The sequence below is a fragment of the Dendrobates tinctorius genome, unplaced genomic scaffold (assembly GCF_039654945.1).
Source record: "Dendrobates tinctorius isolate UK_male_01 unplaced genomic scaffold, ASM3965494v1 ptg000008l, whole genome shotgun sequence".
In the NCBI taxonomy this organism is placed as follows: domain Eukaryota; kingdom Metazoa; phylum Chordata; class Amphibia; order Anura; family Dendrobatidae; genus Dendrobates; species Dendrobates tinctorius.
The window spans coordinates 73,326,091-73,352,582 of record NW_027361676.1 but is presented as its reverse complement, the minus strand read 5'-3'; the positions used below and the strand labels follow the sequence as shown (position 1 = coordinate 73,352,582).

At 42.4% G+C, this 26,492-nt stretch overlaps 1 protein-coding gene across 4 annotated transcripts in view; it reads left to right on the top strand.

The window, feature by feature from the left end:
• The window catches only part of SORBS2 (sorbin and SH3 domain containing 2), a 333,099-nt gene that overhangs the window by 206,865 nt on the left and 99,742 nt on the right, over positions 1–26,492 (top strand). For all 4 annotated transcript variants that reach the window (XM_073578712.1, XM_073578685.1, XM_073578692.1 and 1 more), the window contains 4 exons: positions 4,651–4,820; positions 20,570–20,636; positions 22,870–22,914; positions 24,601–24,793. In XM_073578712.1, coding sequence (XP_073434813.1) covers positions 4,651–4,820; positions 20,570–20,636; positions 22,870–22,914; positions 24,601–24,793 — 475 coding nt within the window. The remainder of the gene's footprint in view (positions 1–4,650; positions 4,821–20,569; positions 20,637–22,869; positions 22,915–24,600; positions 24,794–26,492) is intronic.

Below are 26,492 nucleotides of genomic sequence, written 5' to 3'. Positions count from 1 at the left end.
ATATCACCCATGTAGCGGCATATACATTAAATAAAAAAGCTTGCATGTTATCCAGCACTGCATTCTAATGAGCTGCACTACACATTTCCAGATACACAGCCTGAAAACATGCGGGTGGCTTTGACGACTGTGTTAATGAAGTAGTAGACAACGTTCATGTGAGGGGCGGCGTCATAAGGCAGAGATGGGACGCAAGGCACAGACTGGAGACGTCCATAGGATCACTCGGTGATCAATAGAATGCAGCGCTGGACAACTTCAATTTTTGCATTTATTTTTTAAAGGTATATGGAGCTAACTGGGGATATAGTGGGCTTCTTAGTAATGTAGTAAAAGGCTGAAGAACATGGATGTTAGATGTAAAACATAACTGGTTCCCTTTAAAGGAGGTAACCTGGGAACACTTCCCTCTCTGCACATGCAGGAACTTTTACTTGCATATCTTTATTTCAAAAATATTCTTGTGACGCCATAGTGTGGTGACACCTGAGGCTCATGTGGCACCCCTGAGGCTCAGTCGCCACCGAGGTACTGCACCTTCTCCTAAGGTGTAGTGCCCCACCACCTAGGTAAGTTGGAAACTCCTTTCCACACTCCAACACCTGCACCCCACACACAGGATAGTTCAGCAGGACCATATTGCGGCTCCATGCTTAGAGGGGTAGCAGAGCACCTTTTGTGGGTCCTTGCTTCGTAACTCGAGATGTGCTGGGAGGTGGGTGGAGTTAGATATAAAAGAGTGGGAAAGCGTAGAATTGGAGTTCAGTCTAAGTCAGTCTGACAGAAGGTCGGCGGAGTAGTAGGACACTCCAAGAGGAGTGGGGATCCCTGGAAAAAGGGATGGAGGAAGGAGTGCTGCAGCTGCCTCAGTGATCTGAGCCAGCTGGCACGGGAAAGGAGAGTAAGGAGAAAGACGTAGAACTGCAACCTAAGCTTCCATAGGAGAGAGAAAGAACAGCGCGGAACGAAGGAGTAGGAGAACAGAGAGGAGTTGTGGGTTGGAAGAGGAACCCTGCCTATAGGTTCTCAGCGCAAAGCCGGGGCCTGGTCCCCGAGGTTGTATGGACACTTATGGTTCTGCAGCAGACACCGGTGGAGTAGTTGGCTGTAAATGCATTACTCCCATCTAAGACTTGGGGCACAGCAGCATCTGTATAGAGAGTCGGGACTCGGGATAAAGGGAGTCCCCGAAGTAGGCTACAGCTGTCTGCCATACAAGGAGAGTTGTTAGGAACATCTGACAGGAGGAACTTCAGAGTACCACGGTACTGGAGCTCTTCACACTAAAAGGCGCAATAGAGGAGTCGTTCAGAAAAGGTACATGTTGGCGGAGTGTTGGAGAGGAGAACCCTGATCTGCCCGGGAGGTTGATTGAGTCTCTCCCCTGGAGGACACGGCACGGAAGCAGGCACCAGTGTGTACCACGGACTGTGAGTAAAGCTTTGGGAACTACAAGCCCTGGTGTCCTCCATTCCTTTGTGCGCTAACACCGTCAGCACCGCTACATCTGAGTACCAGCATTCCTCACACCGCCTGCGCCTATACACTGCCTTGGGGTTACAGCTTCACCTGTGGGGAGCTACACCATCTATGCTGCAACACACCATCAGCCCCAGAGGATCTGCACGCAGCGTTGGCTTATCTTGCTTGCCAAACACCACGGGTGGCGTCACAAACTATCACATAAACTATATCACAAACCACCATTGATTTGGGCGCCTAGGGCCACGGACCGGGTCACCGCCGCTGTGACACCACATCCCCCTGACCCCAGCCCGGTACCGAGTACCCCACAGCTCTGAGACGGGGCGACCCACTCAGAAGTACACTTTTCTCTTGTGTTGTCAGCATTCACAACTCTGCAAGTGGCAGATTAGAGTATTTTTTGATAGCCCAATATAGCCACATGGTTGGACAGGGAAGAAAGATTCTTGAACTTGAATTCTTTTGCACCAAATGTTTAAATTTATTTATTTTACTCATTTATATAGCGCCATTAATTCCACAGCACTTTACAGACATTATTGGCATCCCACATCCATCCCGGGAATATGCAGCAACAGCAAAGACAGTAAGCTAGGAGTTATAGTTTTGGGGCAAGCCTCTGGAGCTTTTTACATTCACTAAACTGTTACAGGAGCACTGAGACTTTAAGTAACTGGCTCAAAATGGCACTGCCCTCATTAAACCTTATATGTAGTCTGGTTTACAAGTTTACCACTACTTTCTAATTAAGACACGAGGTGGATAAATTAAAAAAAAAAAATGTGGTGTCTTCCTTGAACAGTCTTTCTTGGTGCAGGTTCATCACCTGCTAAGCTTTTTTTAAAGCCATAATTATATTCTTAGTGATTTGATATCATCTTAAAGATTAATGAGAATTAGTGAGTGCAATTACCAGTGTAACAATAGGGTGGATGGGTGTAAAGAGGTGCGTCAGGAGGCTGCTCCTGTGTGAATATGTCCTGTGTGTTACAGCAGGAATGTGGATAATTTCAGCATAGCTACAAAGAGGAGATTCTGAAACAAAAGAGACCTCTGATATTCTGCCAAAATCAGACAATTGCCTTCTGCGTGCCCTATTTGAAACACTTATTGTTCTTGACGTTGCTTTTCACTGGCCTCCAGGGCCCACCCTAATTTGTATAACCTTTTATACTCACGAGCTAAAAAAATGAAATGTCCCATTGTGGTGCTGGAGGATGTTGTATGACCGTGTAGGGTAATGAATCATGGGAAATCTTTACTCATTAAGGATCGGCAAGAAAAAAGATTCGGTGTCATGGCTCTAGAAACGTAGTAAAAGCATGCTAACATCTCTGGTGGGTATGATATTAGCTGCGCCAGCGACGCTTGATGTCTGTCAGTGTGCAGAGTAACGCAAGCGTTATTTCATAATCTCTCATGTGTTCTGTCCAATGTACAAGTTTATCCAACTCACTGTCTGCACCCGGCCGCAACGTCTTCCTGACAGAAAATAAAAACATGCTCCTGCTTCTCAATAGGATTCCATTAACTTCTCACTTCTATCATGTATTCTGATGGCGGGAATTTTTACAGTGATTCAGGTAGATAAAATTGGCACTTCTCAATGAAAGACTTAAAATAAGAGACTGCAAGGCTTAGGTGATAAACTAAACGAATGGGAAACCACATGGCAGGGCTAGTCTGGAACGGCAATAGTTCTGATCACATTTATGTATGTTGTGAGGGGTTGACATGCTTAGCTGCTCCTCGAGGGAACCACAGGCAACATGTTTGGTTAAAGACTCTGGTTGGTTTATTGCCTCATAAACCAGGATCCCGAACTGGTAACAGAAAACAGCCTTTGTGGCTCAATAGAAAGTAAAAAGTTCATACACAGTCATGCCCAGTACTTCTGGGATAACTCCTATGGTAGCTCTCACAGGAGCTTCAGTATGGAGACTTCCTTCCTCCACACAACACAGAGAGAGAAAAAAAACTGGCTGGACATTTAACTCCCTCCAGCCACACCCTGGAGGTGGAGATATGGTGGGTAGGCGTCCCACCCATCTCTGACCTACCCACCATGAAAGCCCGGCCTATATAGCGACTGGATTGTTCTCAGCACATATCATGCTGGAGAAAACACTTATGGCTTTCACATCACGCAGGAAAGCAATATTATTGTGACACGCAACTCCCCTCATGTACGACACACCAGTGACTCCGTCACAATGTGTTACCACAGATTGGCCCTGTGGACAGGGCAGGAGAATTTTCAGTGATGCACAGAGAGCTACACAGCTCCATACACCGAGCGTGGTAATTTATGGGGGTTTGTTTTGGAGTTTTTTTACTTACAAAAGTAATAGTTCTAAGGGTGAAATACTGGTGTAATTCTGTCCCCTTTGGAGAATGCCAAATTTCTTTTTTTTTTTTTTTTGCTGTGTTCATAATGGTACAGAACAAAGTAAAATGCTCTTTTAGGCCATGTTCTTGCATAGCATAAGCGCTGCGTTTATTTTTGTGCAAAAAAATAGGCAACATTTTTCATTAGGCTTCTATATGAAGCCAGAAAATTAATGCATGTTAAAAAACACAATTGCACTTTTAAGTGTAGGATACCAGTAATTCTGCACTAAAAATCACAAAAAATACTGCTTCAGGTCTGCACCAAAAATACGTTAAAAAACACAGCAAAAATGCAATCGGAGGAGATTATTTTGTATTTTGGTGCAGAAATGTTACAGGAGATTGACCAGATATAATTAACGTGGACTCTGGCTCTGAGGCTTTGTGGAAAGTTTTAACAATGCCAAGCAGTGGGATTACTGTAGGATTTTATAACAGTCCATGTTGCTTTTTTAGGGGTCAGTCTGTACTTTTCCAGGTGCCCTTATTCCTTCTGAATCATACCCGTTCCTAGCTACGGGATTGTATGGTATATCATTATTTATTGCTGTTGGTTGTTTACTTCATATACTCTGCTGATATATATATTTTAAAAAACTGGATTGCTTGCCCATTAAACCATAAAAGGGACATTTTTGCCATTTAAAATTGTTACAATGCAAGCTAGGATGTGAGCTTGCATTGTCTATGGCTTAAACATTCTCTGGAATAGTCTTATATGATAACCTTGTCAATGAAAATGAAATAAAATCTACGTTTTCCATTGTGATGTAGACTCTACAGAGTCATTCTCCCAGTACCAGTCAGATGTGATCCGGAGCAGCAGCACTATACCAATCTGCAGGACCTCAGAAGAAGAGAAAAAAGTCACCGTTATTAAAGCACCACACTATACAGGGATTGGACCTGTCGATGAATCGGGGATACCAACAGCCATTAGGACGGTAGGAGTCAAAATGTTCTATATCTATAGGATGGTTGACAAATGCAGTATTTTGTTTGTCAGGCTAGTAGCTTCTATATACAAATTTTGGTTTTCACTTTACATAAAAAATCAAGTAATTTTGTAAAATGTTATCTGTCCTGTACGGACTGTTTTTATCTCACCGCGGCTTGCTAGGTGCAATATCTTTTCTAAAAATAAAAACCTGCCAGGTTCTTTTTTTTTTTTTCTAGGACTATGAACCCATTTTTCTAATCCCCATAATCTAATTTTATCGTGAAATATCTGTAGAGAATACAGTGAAGTCAGTTTACATTTGATATAATTTTTATCCAAATTTGTTTAAGATGTGATTTGATAGACGGTGGAGAATATATTCAGCTGAAATACAAATATGAAATTCCAAAGGCAGTAAGATGAAAGAAATTGCATTATCACAAAAAATAATTACCGGTTTATGTGGGATAATGTGCCATTTACCGTGCTAGTACAGTAACCACGCACCATTATTGAACCATTACTGTTATCAATGAAGCTAAAACTTATCCGCATCAAAATGAGCTTTAATGTTAGGTTTTTTTACTTATTCAGTATGAAATCCACGTTACCTTTTTACCATAGGAGCAAAAAAACAGATTTCAAACTGACAGATCCATCACGTGATGAACAGCGCCCAATGGACTTTGTTGACTTGTTGTGATCACCATTGGGTTCTGTCAAATTACAGTAAAAGACTGCTGCATGTTCTGCTTTACAGACATCGTTGTCCCCATTGGGGCTCACACTCTACATTTCCCTGTCAGTATGTCTTTGGAGTGTGGGAGGAAACCGGGGAACCCGGATTAAATACACAAACACGGGAAGAACATACAAACTCCTTGCAGATGTTGTCCTTGATGGGATTTGAACCCAGTGTCTAAGTCATGTATAGTACACGCAATCAAACGATCACAAGTTCATGTCCCCTAAAGGGACAAAAAAACTTATGTAAAAAAAATTAAAGGTTTAAACAAAAAAATAAAAAGAATATATAAAATATTACAATTTAAATCACTCCCTTTTCCCCAGTTAAACATAAACAAAACTAATAAAAATCAAAACATTTGGTATCTGTGTTCATAAAAGTCTAATCTATCAAAATATAAAATTAGTTAAGCTGTATGCAGGGCCGGTTTTAGACAAAGTGGGGCCCTAGGCAAAAGTTGTGGTGACCTAAATGCTAATATATTGCATTGTCACACTCAAACATTTAAGCCCCCGTTACACACAGCGAGATCGCTAGCAATATCGCTGAAGCGTCACAGGTTTTGTGACGTAGCAGCGATATTGCTAGTGATATCGCTATGTCTGATACTTACCTCCGACCGGATCCCCCGCTGTCTGTCGCTAATCGCGCGAGAACGTCCTGCACCATTTCTCGTCGGCCGCTTCCTGCTGGGCTTCCTGTGGCGCCGACGAGCGACGCGTGGACGCGGGCGGGAGGACGTCAGGATCGCCGCGTCTGACAGGTAAGTAGCGAGCCCCGACCGCTGCTATGTCGCTGGTGAGATCTGCCTGTGTGGCAACTCACTAGCGACCACTTAGCGATGCACCAGCGATCCATATCGTTGTCGGGATCGCTGGTGCATCGCTTAGTGTAACGGTACCCTTAGGTTGCATTTATATGCGCCGAGTTCAGACTGTTAAACTAGCACAATTGACAATATGGAAGTTGTCTGGTGCTGTTTACCAGCCTTTTTACATAGGTTGATAAAGAATGATGGGAGCAGAATGATAACCAGTAGACTAATCTGTCCCTATCCATATCATGTTATCAATAACACATCTGCAGTCTACACCTGGCGAAGTGCTGTCGAAAACAATTTCTGTTCCCCGATAAGCAACAGCCGCCGCAAAAAGCAAACAAGATTTTATGATGTACAGTATAAAAAGACAGAGAAAATCCCGCAATCCCAACATCTTGTTACCCCTCTATAAATCACTGGTGAGGCCACATCTAGAATATGGGATCCAGTTTTGGGCTCCACATTTTAAAAAGGATATTCAGAAGATAGTCAGTTCAAAGACGGGCAACTAGATTATTACAGGGGATGGAAGGCTTCCCATATTATGAGTTTGGAAAAGTTGGGCTTATTTAGCTTAGAAAAAAGACTCCTCAGAGGAGATCTAATTTACATGTACGGTGGGGAGAAAAGTATTTAGTCAGCCACCAATTGTGCAAGTTCTCCCACTTAAATAGCAGAGAGAGGCCTGTAATTGACATCATAGGTAGACCACAACTATGAGTCAAAATGAGAAAATCACCTTGTCTGATTGGCAAGATTTATTTTGCAAATTATGGTGGAAAATAAGTATTTGGTCATTAACAAAGGTTCATCTCAATATGTTATATATGCTTTGTTGGCAATGACAGAGGTCAAACGTTTTCTGTAAGTCTTCACAAGGTTGGCACACACTGTTGGTGGTATGTTGGCCCATTCCTCCATGCAGATCTCCTCTAGAGCAGTGATGTTTTGGGCCTGTCGCTGGGTAACATGGATTTTCAAATCCCTCCAAAGATTTTCTATGGGTTTGAGATCTGGAGACTGACTAGGCCACTCCAGCACTTTCATATGCTTCTTACGAAGCCACTCCTCATCTTGGCAGTGTGCTTGGGATCATTATCATGCTGATAGACCCATCCACATTTCATCTTCAATGCATTTGCTGATGGAAGGAGGTTTGCACTCAAAATCTCATGATACATGGCCCCATCCATACTTTCATGTACACAGATCAGTAATCCTGGTCCTTTTGCAGAGAAACATCCCCAAAGCATGATGTTGCCACCCCCATGCTTCACAGTAGGTATGGTGTTCTTTGGATGAAACTCCGCATTCTGTCTCCTCCAAACACAACAAGATTTGTTTCTACCAAACAGTTCTACTTTTTGTTCATCAGACCATATGACATTCTCCCAATCCTCTTATGGATAATCCACATGCTCTATAGCAAACTTCAGAGGGGCCCGGACATGTACTGGCTTAAGCAGAGGGACATGTCTGGCACTGCAGGATCTGAGTCCCTGGCAAAGTAGTGTGTTACTCATGGTAGCCTTTGTTACGGTGGTCCCAGCTCTATGCAGCTCATTCACTAGGTTCCCCTGTGTGGTTCTGGGATTTTTGCTCACTATTATTGTGAGCATTTTGACCCCATAGGGTGAGATCTTACGTGGAGCCCCAGATCAAGGGAGATTATCAATGGTCTTGTATGTCTTCCATTTTCTTATTGCTCCCACAGTTGATTTCATTGCACCAAGCTGCTTGCATATTGCAGATTCAGTCTTCCCAGCCTGGTGCAGGGCTACATGTTATGATTTGGTCACCGAGGAGGAGAGCAAGCCCAAGCTAAGCCACAGAAAACCAGAGAGGTTGGTAACTAAACGGATTGCAGACCCATGATCCTATCCACACAACTAGCAGTAGCCGTGGAGCGTGCCTACGATGATCCTAGACGCCTCGGCACAGCCGGAGAGCTAACTAAGCCTAAAGCAAGAAAGGTTAAATCTATTCTGCCCAGAGCAGACGCCAAAGGAATAGATAGCCCCCAAACATATATTGTCGGTGAGACAAGATGAAAACACAAACGCAGGCAGGAAAATAGACTGAGCAAACGATGGGGCCCACACTGACTAGACAGGACAGGAAAGGAAAGACACTGTCTGCAGTCACGCAAAAAACCCTGCAAAAAAAAGGCCAACACGTCTGATGCAAAAATACTGAAGTCGCACGACTTCACCCACTATATCAGCACTCTGGTATATTCTGAAAGCAGAGCAAAAAGAGGCCAATCTAATAAGGGACAAAAACAAACTGGCACAAGCAGTATCATATGGATGGTGATTCAGCACATCCCCAGCCGGAGCTGGGTGACCCACACAAAACTGAAAGACAAAACCAGATCAAATGTGAACAGAATAGCAAAAGAACACTTAGCTGAGCATGCAGGGACTGAGCTGGAAACTAAGACCTCAGGAGGCAGGTAAAAATCACCAGCAGGGATAGAGGGAGTCGGATGTCTTAAATCCAGTCTGAAACCCTAGATCTCCAATCGTCGTCCTCATTATCAGGCAGCAAGCCTCTGTTAATCAGATGAGCTCCATTACCTCCAGTATCCACCAGAGGGAGCCCAGAAAGAGAACTCGCAACCCCTCTGTCAATTTGACCAGCTCCACTACCTTCAGTAGTAACCAGAGGTAGGCCAGAAAGCGAATTCACAACAGCTACAAATTTGTTTCTGGTGTCCTTCGACAGCTCTTTGGTCTTCACCATAATGGAGTTTGGAGTGTGACTGTTCGAGGTTTTGGATAGGTGTCTTTTATACTGATAACAAGTTCAAACAGGTGCCGTTACTGCAGGTAATGAGTGGAGGACAGAGGGGCCTCTTAAAGGAGAAGTTACAGGTCTGTGAGAGCCAGAAATATTGCATGTTTTTAGGTGACCAAATACTTATTTTCCACCATAATTTGCAAAATAAATCTTGTCGAAACTGACAATGTGATTTTCTGTATTTGTTTACTCATTTTGACTCTCATAGTTGTGGTCTACCTATGATGTCAATTACAGGCCTCTCTCTGCTTTTTAAGTGGGAGAACTTGCACAATTGGTGGCTGACTAAATACTTCTTTCCACACTGTATATATAGACATATACGTAGAAACATGCACAGTGCACATAAATACATATATAGACATGTGTTTACACAGAGCACCTTCATACAGGCACATGCATACAAAGAGCACAGACATATATGTATACAGTGCGTACAGAAAGTATTCAGACCCCTTTAAATTTTTCACTCTTTGTTTCATTGCAGCCATTTGGTAAATTCAAAAACGTTCATTTTTTTTTATCATTAATGTACACTATGCACCCCATTTTGACTGAAAAAAAATAGAAACGGAGAAATTTTTGCAAATATATTAAAAAAAAAACTGAAATATCACATGGCATAAGCAGTCAGACCCTTTGCGCAGACACTCACATAAGTAACATGCTGTCCATTTCCTTGTGATCCTCCATGAGATGGATCTACGCCTTCATTGGAGTCCAGCTGTGTTTAATTAAACTGATAGGACTTGGTTTGTAAATGCAAACACCTGTCTATAGAAGACCTCACAGCTCACAGTGCATGTCAGACCAAATGAGAATCATGAGGTCAAAGGAACTGGCCAAGGAGCTTAGAGACAGAATTGTGGCAAGGCACAATATATCTTCAAGGAGCCCATACATTCTGATTTCATCATTAGTATATACCTCCAGGAGCTTATACACTCTCAGATATCTTCACTAGTATACTAGTATATACCTACCAGGAGCCCATACATAATTTCTGAAGTCTACAATGCTACCTATCAAGAACCCATACATATTCTGATGTCCTCACTAATATATACCACCAGGAGCCCATATATTCTTGACTCAACCACACAAACACACACAAACACAAAGACAGAGACACCCATGGACACAGATACAAAGACCGACAGACACACACACAAAAACATAGATTTAAATACAGACCGAGACCCACACAAAAACATAGTGTAAGGAGGCTGTAGGACATCTGGTGTGTGGGAGACAAACCTGGAGTAATGCTTTAGTACATACAGCTCTGGCAAAAATTAAGAGACCACTGCACTGTTTTATAAAAACCAGCTTCTCTACAAGTCTGACAGCCATTCCATTCCGGTGTCAGATGAATTCCAACCAGAGTACACCTCATTCTACTTAATGTGCTTCTGATTAGGTGATCACCTGAACCAAATCTTATTTAACGAAGGAAAGGATAAAATAACACTGCTGTGGTGTTCACAATCCTCTTGCAGTAGGACAAGCTGGATGTCAAAACAAGGGCTAGTAATATCCCAAAAGTAATAGGAATGAAAAAATAAATTTTAACCATGCCAAAGGAGTTGAAAAGTAAAGTCTTGAGTGAGAAAAAGAATGGCTCAATTCTGGCTTTACTAGCAGAGGGATACAGTAACCGTCATGTTGCCTCCATCCTTAAAATTTCTATGACGGCAGTCTATTACAAGAAGGTCAAGCAGCAGACATTGGGGACAAGAAAGCTACAGACCGGCAGAGGGCGAAAACGACTCTCCACTGACCAGGATGATTGTCATCTTATTTGAATGTCACTCAGCAACTGCAGGATGACATCAAGTGACCTACAAAAGGAATGACAAATGGCAGCTGGGGTGAAGTGCACGGCAAGAACAGTTCGTAACCGGCTCCTAGAGGCAGGGCTCAAGTCATGTAAAGCTAAAAAAAAGCCTTTCATTAATGAGAAGCAAAGGAGAGCCAGGCTGAAATTTGCCAAATACCATAAGGATTGGACCATAGCGGACTGGATTAAGGTAATCTTCTCTGATGTGTCTAATTTTCAGCTTTGCCCAACACCTGGTCGTCTAATGGTTAGACTGAGACCTGGAGAGGCATACAAGCCACAGTGTCTTGCACCCATTGTGAAATTTGGTGGTGGATCGGTGATGATCTGGGGATGCTTCAGCAAGGCTGGAATTGGGCAGGTTAATCTTTGCGAAGGACATATGAATCAAGCCACATACAATGTTATGCTGGAAAACCAGTTGATTTCTTCATCTCAGGCAATGTTCACCAACTGTGAGGACAGGTTTTTCCAGCAGGACAATGCGCCATGCCACACAGCTAGGTCAATCAATGTGTGGATGAAGGAGCATCACATCAAATCCCTGTCATGGGCAGCCCAATCTCCAGACCTGAACCCCAATGAAAACCTCTGGAATGTAAACAAGAGGAAGATGGATAGTCACAAGCCATCAAACAAAGAACTGATTACATTTTTGTACAAGGAGTGGCATAAGATCACCCAAAAGCAGTGTGAAAGACTGGTGAAAAGCATGCCAAGACGCATGAAAGCTGTGATTAAAAATCATGGTTATTCCGCAAAATATTGATTTCTGAACTCTTCCTGAGTTGAAACATTAGTATTGTTGTTTGTAAATGATTATGAACTTGTTTTCTTATCATTATTTGAGGTCTGCAAGCACTGCATTTTTTTTTTTTTTTCCATTTCTCATTTCCTAAAAATAAATACAAAATGTAGTGCTTGGAAATTCAAAGACATGTTGTCAGTAGTTTATAGAATAAAAGGGCAATTTACATTTTACTCAAATATATATAAATCAGACAAAATGAAAATTTTGCAGTGGTCTCTTTATTTTTGCCAGAGCTGTATAGGACTAGGAGGGATTAATCAATCATGACACGTTGATTATGAGCAGCTATATTTCACTTTGTGCCGGACAAGGGCTGTATTTGACTTTTCCTGTGATGTGGTTTGAGGACTGCAATAAACCAGCCGTAATTTTAAATAGAAACTGTTCCTGTGACGCTCCCACGTAAGTAGAATTTTGTTGCAATAGAAACAGACACACAGGGACACACACACACATATACAAAGATAGACACACACATAAACATAGATACAGAGACAGGGGCACAGATATAAAGACACGCAGACAGAGACATACACATAAACATAGGTACAAAGACAGAAAGACACACACACAAATGCAAAGACAGACAGAGACACACAGCCATAGACACAGCCACACACACATAGATACAAAGACAGACATACACCTATAGATACAAAGACAGACACACAAGCAAAAAATAGCCACCAGTCTATCTCCTCTTCAATTCTTCCGACTTTGAGTGTAGGACCTGTGGTGATATAATGGTCACATAACCGGTCACATGTTCATAATATCACCAAAGGTCCTTAAGTCCTGCAGGGAACAAGAGCTGTGGTAACATCACGGTCAAATGACTGGTCACATGAATGTGACGTCACCAAATGTCCTGAAGCAGTTTCCACATCTGAAAGCTGTTATCATTGTAGCCACTGCTGTAGATGCTGGGGGCTCCCAAAGTGGTGGGAGTCCTGGGCAATTGCTCAATTCTCCCTTAATGCCGGCCCTGCCTGTTTTTTAAAGCACTGTAAAAAGAAAAAAAGAGAAAAATTTGCTTGAGTCACTATATACATTATTAGCGCCTCCTTGAGCTGCCATTATTAATGCCCCCTTGTGCCACTATAAAACATTAATGCCCTATTGTGCCAACATATATTAATGTGTTGGCAGCGGATTATGCAGGGTACTCTCCACGCATGTGACAATCGAGCTTCTTTATTCAGGAACAATATATGATAAACTTAATAGATCAGGAATAAATCTTTTGTGTGTCTCTATCTGTTCAGCATCTACAGCAGGCTGCTTCTCTCATACACAGACACAGGAAAACAGGAAATAGTCACATGCTCTGCTCTCCCTGTGTGACTGTGTGAGCCTCGGGGAGTTTTTTTGTTTTTTTTGTTCTAACTTTATGAGCAGCATAAAAATCTGGCAACTAAGCACTCATAGATCGGAATGAAGTTGTTGCACCAAACATATTCCAACACCCCCACTCAACAACTACTTAACTTGCTAGTCCCATTGCGGTTCTGAAGTCCACAAACTTGACTCTTGATAATGGCTTTATCATACCATCAGCTATCATCTTGTCAGACTCGCAATAAACAAACTCGAGTACACCACGTTCCACTAAGTCACGTAAGAGGTGATGTTTTACATCTATGTGCTTAGTCCTTGCACTAATCTTCTCACTGGCAAGTTTAATGCATCCTTGGTTGTCCTCATAGATAACTGTTGGTTGGCTAATGGCTTGCCGAAATGTTCCAAAAGTTGTTTTAACCAAATTACTTCTTGACTTGCATAAGCAGCAGACATATATTCTGCTTCTGTAGAAGATAATGCGACTGACAATTTTTTCTGCTGGACCAAGAAATTGAATTTTTCCTAACTTGGACAAGTAACCACTTGTTGATTTCTGATCACTTGAATCTCCAGAACAATCTGCATCCACATAACCCCTGAGAGTGAGATCTCCTGATGCAGATATCTTAAGATTTAGCCTTTGAGCTTCTTTTAAGATATTGAAGAATTCTTTTAATTGCATTCTAGTCTCTTTGGCATGGCTTGCTTACGTGTCGGCAGAGAATTCCAACTGTGGCTGTGATATCTGGACGAGTTGTGGTTGCTACAGTTGTGGCCAAAAGTATTGACACCCCTGCAATTCTGTCAGATAATACTCAGTTTCTTCCTGAAAATGATTGCAAACACAAATTCTTTGGTATTATTATCTTCATTTAATTTGTCTTAAATGAAAAAACAAAAAAAATTGTCCTAAAGCCAAATTGGATATAATTCCACACCAAACGTAAAAAAGAGGGTGGACAAAAGTATTGGCACTGTTCGAAAAATCATGTGATGCTTCTCTAATTTGTGTAAATAACAGCACCTGTAACTTACCTGTGGCACCTAACAGGTGTTGGCAATAAATAAATCACACTTGCAGCCAGTTGACATGGATTAAAGTTGACTCAACCTCTGTCCTGTGTCCTTGTGTGTACCACATTGAGCATGGAGAAAAGAAAGAAGACCAAAGAACTGTCTGAGGACTTGAGAAACTAAATTGTGAGGAAGCATGAGCAATCTCAAGGCTACAAGTCCATCTCCAAAGACCTGAATGTTCCTGTGTCTACCGTGCGCAGTGTCATCAAGAAGTTTAAAGCCCCTGGCACTGTGGCTATCCTCCCTAGATGTGGACGGAAAAGAAAAATTGACAAGAGATTTCAACGCAAGACCCGTACTATCCGTCGGCGTCTGAATGAAAAGGGACTGTATGGTAGGAGACCCAGGAAGACCCCACTTTTTACCCCGAGACATAAAAAAGCCAGGCTGGAGTTTGCCAAAACTTACCTGAAAAAGCCTAAAACGTTTTGGAAGAATGTTCTCTGGTCAGATGAGACAAAAGTAGAGCTTTTTGGGCAAAGGCATCAACATAGAGTTTACAGGAGAAAAAAAGAGGCATTCAAAGAAAAGAACACGGTCCCTACAGTCAAACATGGCCGAGGTTCCCTGATGTCTTGGGGTTGCTTTGGTGCCTCTGGCACTGGACTGCTTGACCATGTGCATGGCATTATGAAGTCTGAAGACTACCTACAAATTTTGCAGCATAATGTAGGGCCCAGTGTGAGAAAGCTGGGTCTCCCTCAGAGGTCATGGGTCTTCCAGCAGGACAATGACCCAAAACACACTTCAAAAAGCACTAGAATATGGTTTGAGAGAAAGCACTGGAGACTTGTAAGGTGGCCAGCAATGAGTCCAGACTCATAGAACACCTGTGGAGAGATTTAAAAATGGCAGTTTGGAGAAGGCACCCTTCAAATATCAGGGACCTGGAGCAGTTTGCCAAAGAAGAATGGTCTAAAATTCCAGCAGACCATTGTAAGAAACTCATTGATGGTTACCGGAAGCGGTTGGTCGCAGTTATTTTGGCTAAAGATTGTGCAACCAAGTATTTGACTGAGGGTGCCAATACTTTTGTCTGGCCCATTTTTGGAGTTTTGTGTGAAATGATCAATGTTTTGCTTTTTGCTTCATTCTTTTTTGTGTTTTTTCATTTAAGACAAATGAAGATAATAATACTGAAGAATTTGTGTTTGCAATCATTTTCAGGAAGAAACTGAATATTATTTGACAGAATTGCAGGGGTGTCAATACTTTTGGCCACAACTGTATGTACAGAAGCACCCCCCACTGCTTGTCTGTAACTCTCATTGCTGGGTAGCAGATCATCTTCTCCTTCCAACTTTGAGTAGGGCAGATGTCTCACTGTCATCTGTTGAACTGCAGCTACAGACATTAAAGTTCTGAATGTGGTTTGCTTTGCAACTGGAGAAAATGTAGCATCATAATCTTTACCATACTTTTGAGAGTACCGTTTTGCAACCAATCTTGCCTTAAACCGTTGAACTGTACCTTCTGAATCATATTTGTTTTTGATGACCCACTTACAGCCGATCGCTCTTTTTCCTTGTGGTAGCTCAGTAAGCTCCCATGTCTGGTGTCAGGAACACCGCACTGCACTTGCTCACTGAGCCAGTGCGCGTGTCCTGAGTACAAAAACTGTGCTCAAGAATACCTGTGGAGCGGGGCAGTAGCGGTGAAGATGCGTGCTTCAGACTAACAGGACCTGAAGCAGGTGACTGCTGGGGGTGTGGCCTAAGCTCCACAGAGCTAGGCGCTGAGGAAAACTCCTAGAAAGGTAACTACGGGACAAGTTACCAGGGGGCATAGACAGGGACGTAAACCAGATCAAGCCGAGGTCAAAGCACGAGATAGCATGACAGTACCAAAGGGTTAGACAGAGTGAATAGTCAGGATGTAGCAATAGATCAGAAAACCAGAATGGGCAATAGACGGTACAATAGGGGCAAACAGTAACGGAGTAACGATAGCCAAACCAGGAGGTCAGAACCGAAGAAGACAATAGTACAAAAACGTGAGACAGAGAACAGAGTGAGGGGACAGACCGGGTCATACACGGGAATCAAACAAGCAATGCAGTATACAAGCACACCAGGGGTCAGACACACAGCCAGAATATCAGTATAGCTGACAGGGAATCCTAGTCTGGAGTGAGTATAAATACCCCTCCCAGATCCAAAGGGAGGCTAGCAAAACTAACCCTGAGAAAGCAGGACATTAACCATGTCCCCACCATGACAGTACCCCCCTCTTAATGTGGGGCCACTGGACCCCCAGGTTTCTCAGGGTATCTGGCATGAAAAGCCCGAACCAGTCGATCAGCGTGCACCGAACTGGCCTGAACCCATGACCGATCCTCAACGGAATATCCCTTCCAATGAATAAGGTACTGAAGTCTCCGGCGCACCCGCCGTGAATCAATGATGCACCCTACCTCGTACTCCAGTTGACCCTCTAACAATACTGGTGGAGCCACGGATGAGGGATCTTCTCTAACTGTCCCCACAGGTTTTAATAGGGACCTGTAAAAGACGTTAGATATTTTGAAGGAGGTGGGCAACTGTAATCTGTATGCCACTGGGTCGATCACCTCTACAATCTTGTATGGGCCAATAAATTTGGGGCCCAACTTCATAGAGGGTATCTTAAGTTTGATGTTACGGGTGGACAACCAGATTTTTCCCCCACTGTTAATGAAGGACCCAACCCCTTCCTCCTGTCCCCAAAATGTTTGTACTTCTTCTGGGCTTTGGAGATGTTCCTCTGCACCTCCCTCCAGAGGGTTTTTAACTGTTGTACCATCCCCTCAGCATCAGGGCAATCCGAATCCATACTGGAAAATTCCCCAAACTGCGCAACAAACCCATAATTGACCTGAAAGGGAGACTTTCCGGTAGACTGATTAATACGACAGTTGAATGCAAATTCTGCCATGGGTAGTACCTCACACCAGTCTTCCTGTCTGGAGGAGGCCAGGCATCTCAGAATCTGCTCCAATGACTGGTTGGTGCGTTCAGTCTGCCCATTGGATTCCGGGTGATAGGCAGAGGAGAATGACAACGTGACCCCCAACTTCATAAAAAACTCTCTCCGAAACCTGGCCACAAATTGCACACCCCTGTCCGACACCATGTTCACAGGCACTCCATGCAACCGAACAATGTGCTGTATAAACAAGCAGGCCAAGGTTTCAGCAGATGGTAACGCAGGTAATGGCACAAAGTGGGCTTGCTTAGAAAATCTATCAACCACTACCCATACCACTGAGTTGCCCTTGGAAGATGGAAGATTAGTGATAAAGTCCATGGACAGGTGTGTCCATGGTTTATCCAGAATTGGCAGAGGCACCAATTCCCCGGCCGGACGGACCTGAGAGCTTTTAGAGCGCGCGCACACCCCACAAGTATTTACAAACCTTTTTATATCAGTACCCATAGAGGGCCACCAAAAACCCCTAGCTACTGCCCCCCGGGTAGCTGCAATACCAGGGTGTGCACTTAACACAGAATCATGAAATTCTTGAAGGTGTGTGAGACGTAATTGTTTGGGTACAAACAATTTACCTGGGGGTTTATTCCTGGGAGCTTGTGCTTCCAGAATCTCTCTGTAACTCAGAGGAGATTTCGGCTACAACCACTCCTAGTTGAAGAATGGAGGAAGGAGGTTCTGGAGGGGACACAATCAAAACTTCAGGATAAGGCATCCGCCTTTACATTTTTAGATCCTGGTCGGAACGTGATGGTAAAATGAAATCGAGAAAAAAAAAAGTGCCCACCGAGCCTGTCTGGGGGTTAATCTCTTAGCAGACTCGATATAGGCAAGGTTTTTATGATCAGTGATGACCATAATGGGTTGAGCGGCCCCCTCCAAAAAATGCCTCCATTTTTCGAAAGCCAATTTAACCACTAACAATTCCCTGTTACCGACATCATAGTTTCTCTCGGCCGAAGAGAACTTCTTAGAAAAAAGGCACAGGGTTTGAGGTTAGTCAGGGTAGAGGGGACCTGTGACAATACTGCCCCCACCTCCGAAGCATCGACCTCGACGATAAAAGGTCTTGACGAATCGGGTTGTACCATCACAGGGGCTGTGGTAACACTTCTTTAATGTAAGGAAGGAATTTTTTGCGGCCATAGATTATACCCCAATATGCTGCCCCCATAAGATGCTCCATAGATTATACCCCTATATGCTGCCCCCATAAGATGCTCCATAGATTATGCCCCCATATGCTGCCGCTGCAGCATTTAAAAATAAAAAAGACATACTCACGTCTCCGTCGCTGGGGGCCAGGTGCCGGTGTCACTGCTGGCACCTGAGATATTCACCTGTCCCCCGGTCTATCGCTGCTTGCTCCTGTCTGGCACGTCATCTGTCAGTAACGTTCAGACTGCAGGGGGCATGGCGTGCACTAACCACGTCACCGCGCCCTCTGCTGTCTGAACGTCACTGACAGATGACATGCCAGACAGCAGCAAGCAGCGATGGACCCGGACAGGTGAGTATCGCTATACTTACACGTCCTGGCATGGTCTCTGCAGCCCCCAGCTTCTCCACGATCTCCCTTCCTGCCTTCAGCGGTCACGTGGTACCGCTCATTACACCTCATGAATATGCGCTGAAGGAAGGAAGGGAGATCGCGGAGAAGCTGGGGGCTGCAGAGACCGTGCCAGGACGGGTATATATGACCTGACCCCCCTCCTCCTCCGACCCCCTGGTGTATATGACTCGAATATAAGCCGAGAGGGGGACTCTAATCCCATAAAATGGACTAAAAATCTCAGCTTATATTCGAGTATATATGGTAGTTATAGTATTACTCTTCCAAAGACCGAATCTATGAATTACAATTTACAAACTGTCTGGTAGTCATTCTGCAAACACCCTGATGTGTATTGTACAAAGATATTGCTGCTACTTAATGGGTGGGTCAGAAATGTATGTGACAATCAGGCAATTCATTATTGCTTTCGTCATGCTTCGATCTAGCAGCATTGTAGTATTATGTCATAATGTTGTATCCGGTAGGCAGAATATACCCTGACATGGGTAATTACAACTTGTGATTGCCTGAGCTACTAACCTACTCAGGGGTAAATATTACCTAGAGCTGCCCAATGGGTAAAAAGATTAGGTCTCAAGAACAAACAGTAAATATGCCCTAGTAAAACCCCACTTTTTATTTGTTGAGGTGAAGAGGAGAGCCAACATGCTGCCACATCTGATTGACTACAGTCATCTGTTTTTTGGCCAGTTTTGCATTCTAATAGCAGCCTATAATACTATGTGCAAGGCATGAGCAGCTGGAATCAAACTCCCTTGGTGTAAGTAATGCATGACATTAATGAGAGCATTCCTAATAAGGCTCTGTTCATATCTGCATTTGAGGCTCTGTTCAGATTGTCTTTTACCAATTTTGACAAATATATGGTATATCATATTTTGGCCAACAAAACCAAAAGGCACCATGACTGAAACCAGACAACCTTCCTTTTAGTCAGTGGTCTTCATGTGCTGGTTCCAGTAGAGCAATAGAAATACAACAATTTATAGCACAGATGTGAACAAAACCTATTGACATGCATTGATGGCTCCATCATGAAGTGCGTGGCACCTTGGCATGCTAGGCCATGTCCTGGTAAAAAATCATTGAAAGAAGGAATGACTGCATACAGGGGTTTTAGGCTTCTTCCTTCACTCTCTCAGTGAAGTCTACATTCTAGTTGTCACCTCAAGACCCTCAACAGATCAAGGTTTTAGGATTTCCTTAATTTTCAGTACCTCAGAAATTACTTCAGGTGTTTTCCCTGTGGAATATCCTCATATCTCATCTGGGATCAAGGAAGCGCATGGTAGATGTCCATGTCATTTATCATTGCATCGGGCAATCCTTCACTTTCATAGCTTATTTTATATTGGATATCTTCGGTCTTCTGTCAGCCACAGAACACTCGGCATTGCCAGTGCGGCTAGGCAAGAATTTGTGTGATAAATTAACACACTGCAATGTACATATAGTACAAGGAAATGCGTGTCTGGTATTGTGGTACAACAGGTTGGATGAGTTTTTCTTGTATTGTACTATGGAGAGATTTCAGTCTGCCAATAACTGTATCACCCAGATGAAGAATTCATCTCCCAGGAGGTAGGGAGCGAAGTGAACATAGACATGGATTACCACACTGATACTTCACAGTCAGTTTCTAGCGATCTGGTAGCCCTTATGAACACATTGGTAATTTATGTACTTTTATCCTTTTAAATGATTTTTTTTTTATAATTTTTGGACTTTTATAACTAATGTTTTGTTTGTTTGATGCTCTTTTTCTTAACAGACTGTTGATAGACCCAAAGACTGGTACAAGACAATGTTCAAGCAGATTCATATGGTCCACAAGCCAGGTATGTGCGTGCCCTTTGTATTGTGCAGACTTTATTTCATGAACGCAAGGTGTTTTGTTTCTCCGATGTGAAGGGAAATTTCACATGAAACTTGTTATCAGATTCTGCGTAGTATCTACACAAACACATTCTTTTCTAATTGACATTATTTGTTTAGGATGGTGTTTTCTCTCTAAATACCTGGGCCTTGGAGTACCTGTACCTGGACTTACCACTAGTTAAAAAAAACAAAACCTGCATGACAGTTGGGTCATCCTGTCATAGATGTTGCATTGGGGCATGTGTTTCAGGTTATGAGTCTGGGATAGGTGACCCCATTTAATTGAAAACGCTCAATCTGTCACTTATAAAAATGAGAAGCAGCCATTTTGTTTTTTAACCCAACCTAGTGTCATAGGGATACATCTTTTGATGATGATATTGCTTTTTGTACATACCACACTGTAACTTTTCTGAATGTGGGATTCTTTCTATGAATGCCCTTCATTGGTCTCAATCCATATTTTTCATTCTGGGTTATACTTGGGGAAGCTGACCGAATTTGAGCTCCACAGACTGAAGAACCAATTTGCCTAAGATTTCCTTTAATTGAATTTATGATAATTATTTGCTAAACATTTTATCCCATTTGAGCCATGGAGTGGCACATCTGTAGATAATAGAAGGAAGTCAAGGACTAAACATCACAGTATCAAAAAGACTCTTCACCTTCTCCACATGTATAGTTGCCTTCCCTACTTGGTGCCCTTCGTTTGCCTCCTGTTATCTCTTGTGCGCAGATCTACGTTCGATTCCTCCTCTTTCCAAGATGGCCTCCTCCTTGACATGGGGAATGCAGTGGTAAGTTTTCCTATCCCACAACACACAAAAGGCAGGGGAAGCATAGCTTAGTCTTATCACTGTGCTATGACATTGTTGTGGCCATCTTGGAAGCAGGTAGAATAGAACGACGATTAGTTCGATGGAGGCAGCTGAAGGTAAATGAAGATCCCCAAGAAGGGTGACTATACATGAGAAATGTGTAGTCACTGCTCATCCCCCTCAAAGGAGCATCGTTTTAAGCCTGCAACTGACTTGGTTGTCAATACTAGTTTAAGGCCCATTATTGTTGGACAAGCAGATAATTGGCGCATGAGCGTTGATTAAAGGCTTGTACCGATAATTAAGATGGGTGAGCATGCCAGTGATCAGTGGTGATCAGACCATTTTTATCAGCATAAAAATCATTGGTATTGGCAGCACACCGCCCCATATAAACAAGGAATGTGCTGCCGACAGCATGATCCTGCATGGAGACAGAATGTTCATATGAACAATCGTTCTCTTCCCATCATTTTCATTGTCATGGTTGTAGTTAACCCTCGATCGTCAGCAGACAAAATCAATCATCCCTTCTAAATTGGTCTTTACTGTTTAGCAAAAGTATATAATGTATGTTTAGTTAGAAACTATAACCATTTTCATTGAGATATTGTCAGGGAATGCAAATATTGAATTGTACATTGCAGGACTTTTATGTATCTTGTATGAAGACATCCCCCAACGGAAAAGTGTCCTTGTGGCTGAAAACAACCAGGGCTCAGCTTTCGTTGTAAAACCTAGGTCTTGGATTGGGAACTGTGACCCAGACCCCATTATTATTCTTCGTATCTTTAAAAGAGCCATGCCCAGCATAGCTGGCTATGTAATATGGATAGGCTACCTGTGCATGGACAGCACTCATTGTATAAGGGAGCAATTGTAGAAAACACAACCAGAAGAATTATGGTATCATTTGTGAAAGTCCGGTATGTAACTTCTGCTTAGAGAACTAACATATAAATTCACCAGATCTCATTGACATTCAGGGCTCGGATCAATGCCTTGAAAAATCTAGTCACAAATCACCATTACATTAGTGAAATATTAAACAAGCTCTTACGGGCGTCTTTTACTTTGAGGACTTGGCAGGTATTTACGGTATGTGCACAGATTATCATGGGGACATTAGTTAAAACTATGACCCCTGCCAATTTCACTGTTCAGAGCCCTGAAATGCAATAATATGACCAGGACAAATCTCAAACAAGGAGATGGTATGAGGACGCCATCAGTTTAAGGTGAGATGAGCTGTGAAATGAGCTGAAGCATGAGACATAAAGGAGAAGGTGAAAGTAGTCCTTGGTTTGTTCTCGCCTGTAGTAAATGTGATTCTGACATATTAGAGGACTCAGAGATTGCTCTTGTTTTACAGACGATGACGGTGATTATTCCAGCGCAGCCTATGCATATAACACAGGTGAGTTACTTAGTCCGCATGCGCGATAGAACGTCCGGCTCATGGTGTATGAAGTCTATTAAGTGATGTATGGATTCTAGATTGGCTTTAATATGCCATATTACACCGCAAGACTAGCAGTCGTCATTGTACGTAGTCATTAGTGTCTGTCTACTCTGAGGGGAAATGTATCATTTTAAGCCTAAAACTTACAAGTTAAATCCAGCCAAACATAACATTTTAGCTTTTATCGAAGTTGAAGAGGAGTCAATTGTTATCGATACAGTAAGCCTTTTCTATACCTTTTCTAAGGGCATAGTTACCAAATAGACAGGAATGTAACAATCACCAATATAGATTATCCTGCGCTGTATGAAAACAATCATACACATGAAGGGTTCACTCGGGTTTCGGGCTCATTCAGATATTCGAATTTTTTTTTTTAACTTGTGCACAAAAAGGATCGATTATCATCAATGTTTGATCTGTAAAAAAAAAAAATCTCAACTCTTATCCTTCAAAATATAATGTTAAAAATGGACACCACGTGGATTGCACAAGAATGGCATCCGTGTGCTGTTCTCGACTTTCACAGACCCATAGACTTGTATGGGTAATTTTGATAAAAAATGGACATTTAATTTTGTTCTTCATTTTTTGCAGACACGAGGTCTGCAAAAAGTCACAGATGTGAACAGTCCCCATGCATTGGACACCTACGTGGAAAATGGACACCTGAATGAGGCCTTTGTCACAGGCTGTGATGCTAGAAATGTGTTTTTAGTATATTCGCGATCACATTTTGAAGAGCAGCACAATCACCATTGTAGCTGTCAGTTAATGAAATTAGAATACAATTGCTGATCATAGCAGTGAAATGTCACAAGCAGTAAATTTTGACCTGTAACTATGGACCGTGGATTATGGCATGCAGATTACAGGCCATGCTTCATATTTTGTTTAATAATCACACATCCACAATCATGGATTCGTTCTAGAATGGTTTTTTTTTTTTTTTTTTTTTTAGTGCTGCGCAAAGTGCTTGGATAAGGTGTGATCCGAGCATGCTGGTATGCTAACCGAGATGTATACAGCATAGTCTTAGCTTCTCATATGTGATATATATATAAGCATCAGTGTAGCATTATATTTTACATTTTCTATATTAGTGATCACAATCTCAGGACCTATTTGACAGTCGGAAAAAAGCGCTCCGAATGTGCCGCTGCATAATTACGATGATTATGATTATTATATGAGGACTTTTTTGCTTATTTGTGTTGACATAAATCAGGAAAATTAGGCATGGACTTTTTGTTTTACTCATCAGCTTTCGTTAGTGTTTGTGTATTTAATGTGCAGCCCAAGACAACCATTCTTTTCTGATATGGCCCAGAGACGCCAAAAGGTTGGACACCCCTTCACTAGAGTGTCGCCAGGATGAGGTACACAGGGCTGATCACAACAGATCTGCACCTCCACCTCATTTACATGGTGCAGAATGATTTCAACACCAAGTGGAGTAAATGCCACATTGAATTGCTGCAGCTCATGAAGGAGGTCCAACATAGTCATAGGTGGTTCTCAAATAAAGTGGCCGTTCCTCGTATGTGTCTATATACAATCCATGTTTTCTTTATCTCTTAGCTGTCCTGTAAAATGTGGTGTCCATTTTATATTACTGTTTTCTTGTTTTTGTGATAACAGATAACTACAGCTCAACTTTACCTGCCTATTCACACCCTGCTGCAAAGACACAAACTTACCGTCCTTTATCTAAAAGTGTCTCTGACAATGGCACAGATGTATTTAGAGTTTCCTCCCCATTGCCGCCTCCTCCAGTACCTGTGCTTCCTCCATCCGTGCCTCATCGCATGCGGGAGTTGAGCTCTCCTGAGAAGTAAGTCACCAAACTTGCAGTTCCTCCACCTGATTGTTCTTTCTGTTTTGTGGAAAATAAAAATTGCCACCATGATTGTAGCAAATCAACATAAAAAATAATGTACTACAATCAATGCATTGTCATTTCACAGACCTTTATTATTTTTCAGCAGTGGACGGCAATATGTTACCTCACTATTGGCTATTTTCTCGTGTACATGCACCTAAGGGCTGAGCTGCACAAGAAAGATTTTGTAGAACATCTTGTAGGAATACATTGTGTTATATGAGAGTCAATTACACAACATTTAAAAGCTTTTCATATTATTTGTATATGCCAGTAATATCTACTTGGTGAGAGTGACATGCCTAGTTTGGCATGCCAGTGTGAGGAGGCTTCTAAGCCTTGCAGTGCTCCTCTGGGAAATTAAATATGCAAACTTCCTCTAGTGCCACCTATTGGAATTGGCAATCAATATTCACACTTTAACAAGCCCCTCATCAATGCAAAGTAGGAGGACTCATTTGGCTGTATGAGAGGCTTCTTAGTGGGATCTAAGGGGTAACGTATCTCCTTGTGGAGAGTGACGTGCTTAACCTGGCATGCCAACGTGAGGATGTTGCCTCTTTGATAACACGAAGAAGCCTCTCATGCTTTGCAAATAGAGATTCTGGTTTAGATGTTATCCTAAGACATGTGGCAACACTCGTTAATGGATGGCTAGTGCTACTCTCTATAGGTGGCACTAGAGTTGACGTCCTCTTCGTCTCTGAAGAGGCAAAATGCATATACCAGTAAAGTTGTGGAATAAAAGACTTGCACCCCATATTAAAGTTATTGTTGTAAGTTAGCAAAAGTCTCTGAGCACAACTTGTCATCACTCTCAGTATGAGCAGGATAAAGAGTTACTACTTTTTTTTAAATAATTTTAACTAGCATGGAAAGTTATGAAACTTTGCAAATTATTTTATCATGGAATGTCTTAATTCTTCGAACCCCTGCTTTTCCTATTAGCCTGCTTATAGCTACATTGATATCATAATGTACACATTTGGAGTACAGATGATGGCAGTGAAAGAATCAGCACATCATTTTCAAACTCAGTGGGAATTTTAAAAAATGGGAAAGACTTCTAAATCCAATGCACCATTGATAAAGTCTGTGCTTGTTCGGTAGGGCCTCCCTCTAGGCCCAACAGTAGAATGTCCAAGAATCCTGGGGCTCCAGAGGAGAATCCTTAAAAACTTAGATCTTTATTCCAAAGCATTAAAAATTCATAACAATAGGAAGACAAGGCAACATTTCGGCCATATTTGGCCCTTCTCAAACCTCAAAATACAGCTGGAGAAAGACTGCTGTTCAGATTTCTTTGGTCTGAGATGCTGAATTCTCACATTCTTCTATGCATAAGTGCTAAGATTTATCCTTTTTAAAGGTTTTATCGATGCTTATGGATTTTAGTTTCTACTGGCTTGCCAAGTGTAATAATAGCAAAAAAAACACTTTAAACACCTACCGTAGCTTCAGCACTGCCTCGCCGCTGCTGGTCTCTGTGGGCAGGCTGCAGTGGTGACATCACAGCTACAACGTACAGTATGTGACAGCTGCAAATAATCACTAGTCTTAGTCAATTCATGCCAACTACATCATCGCCGCTGAGCCCAGTGATTGGTTGCAGCAGGGAAGTGCGATGCACCTCTCCAACCTTTCAATATGG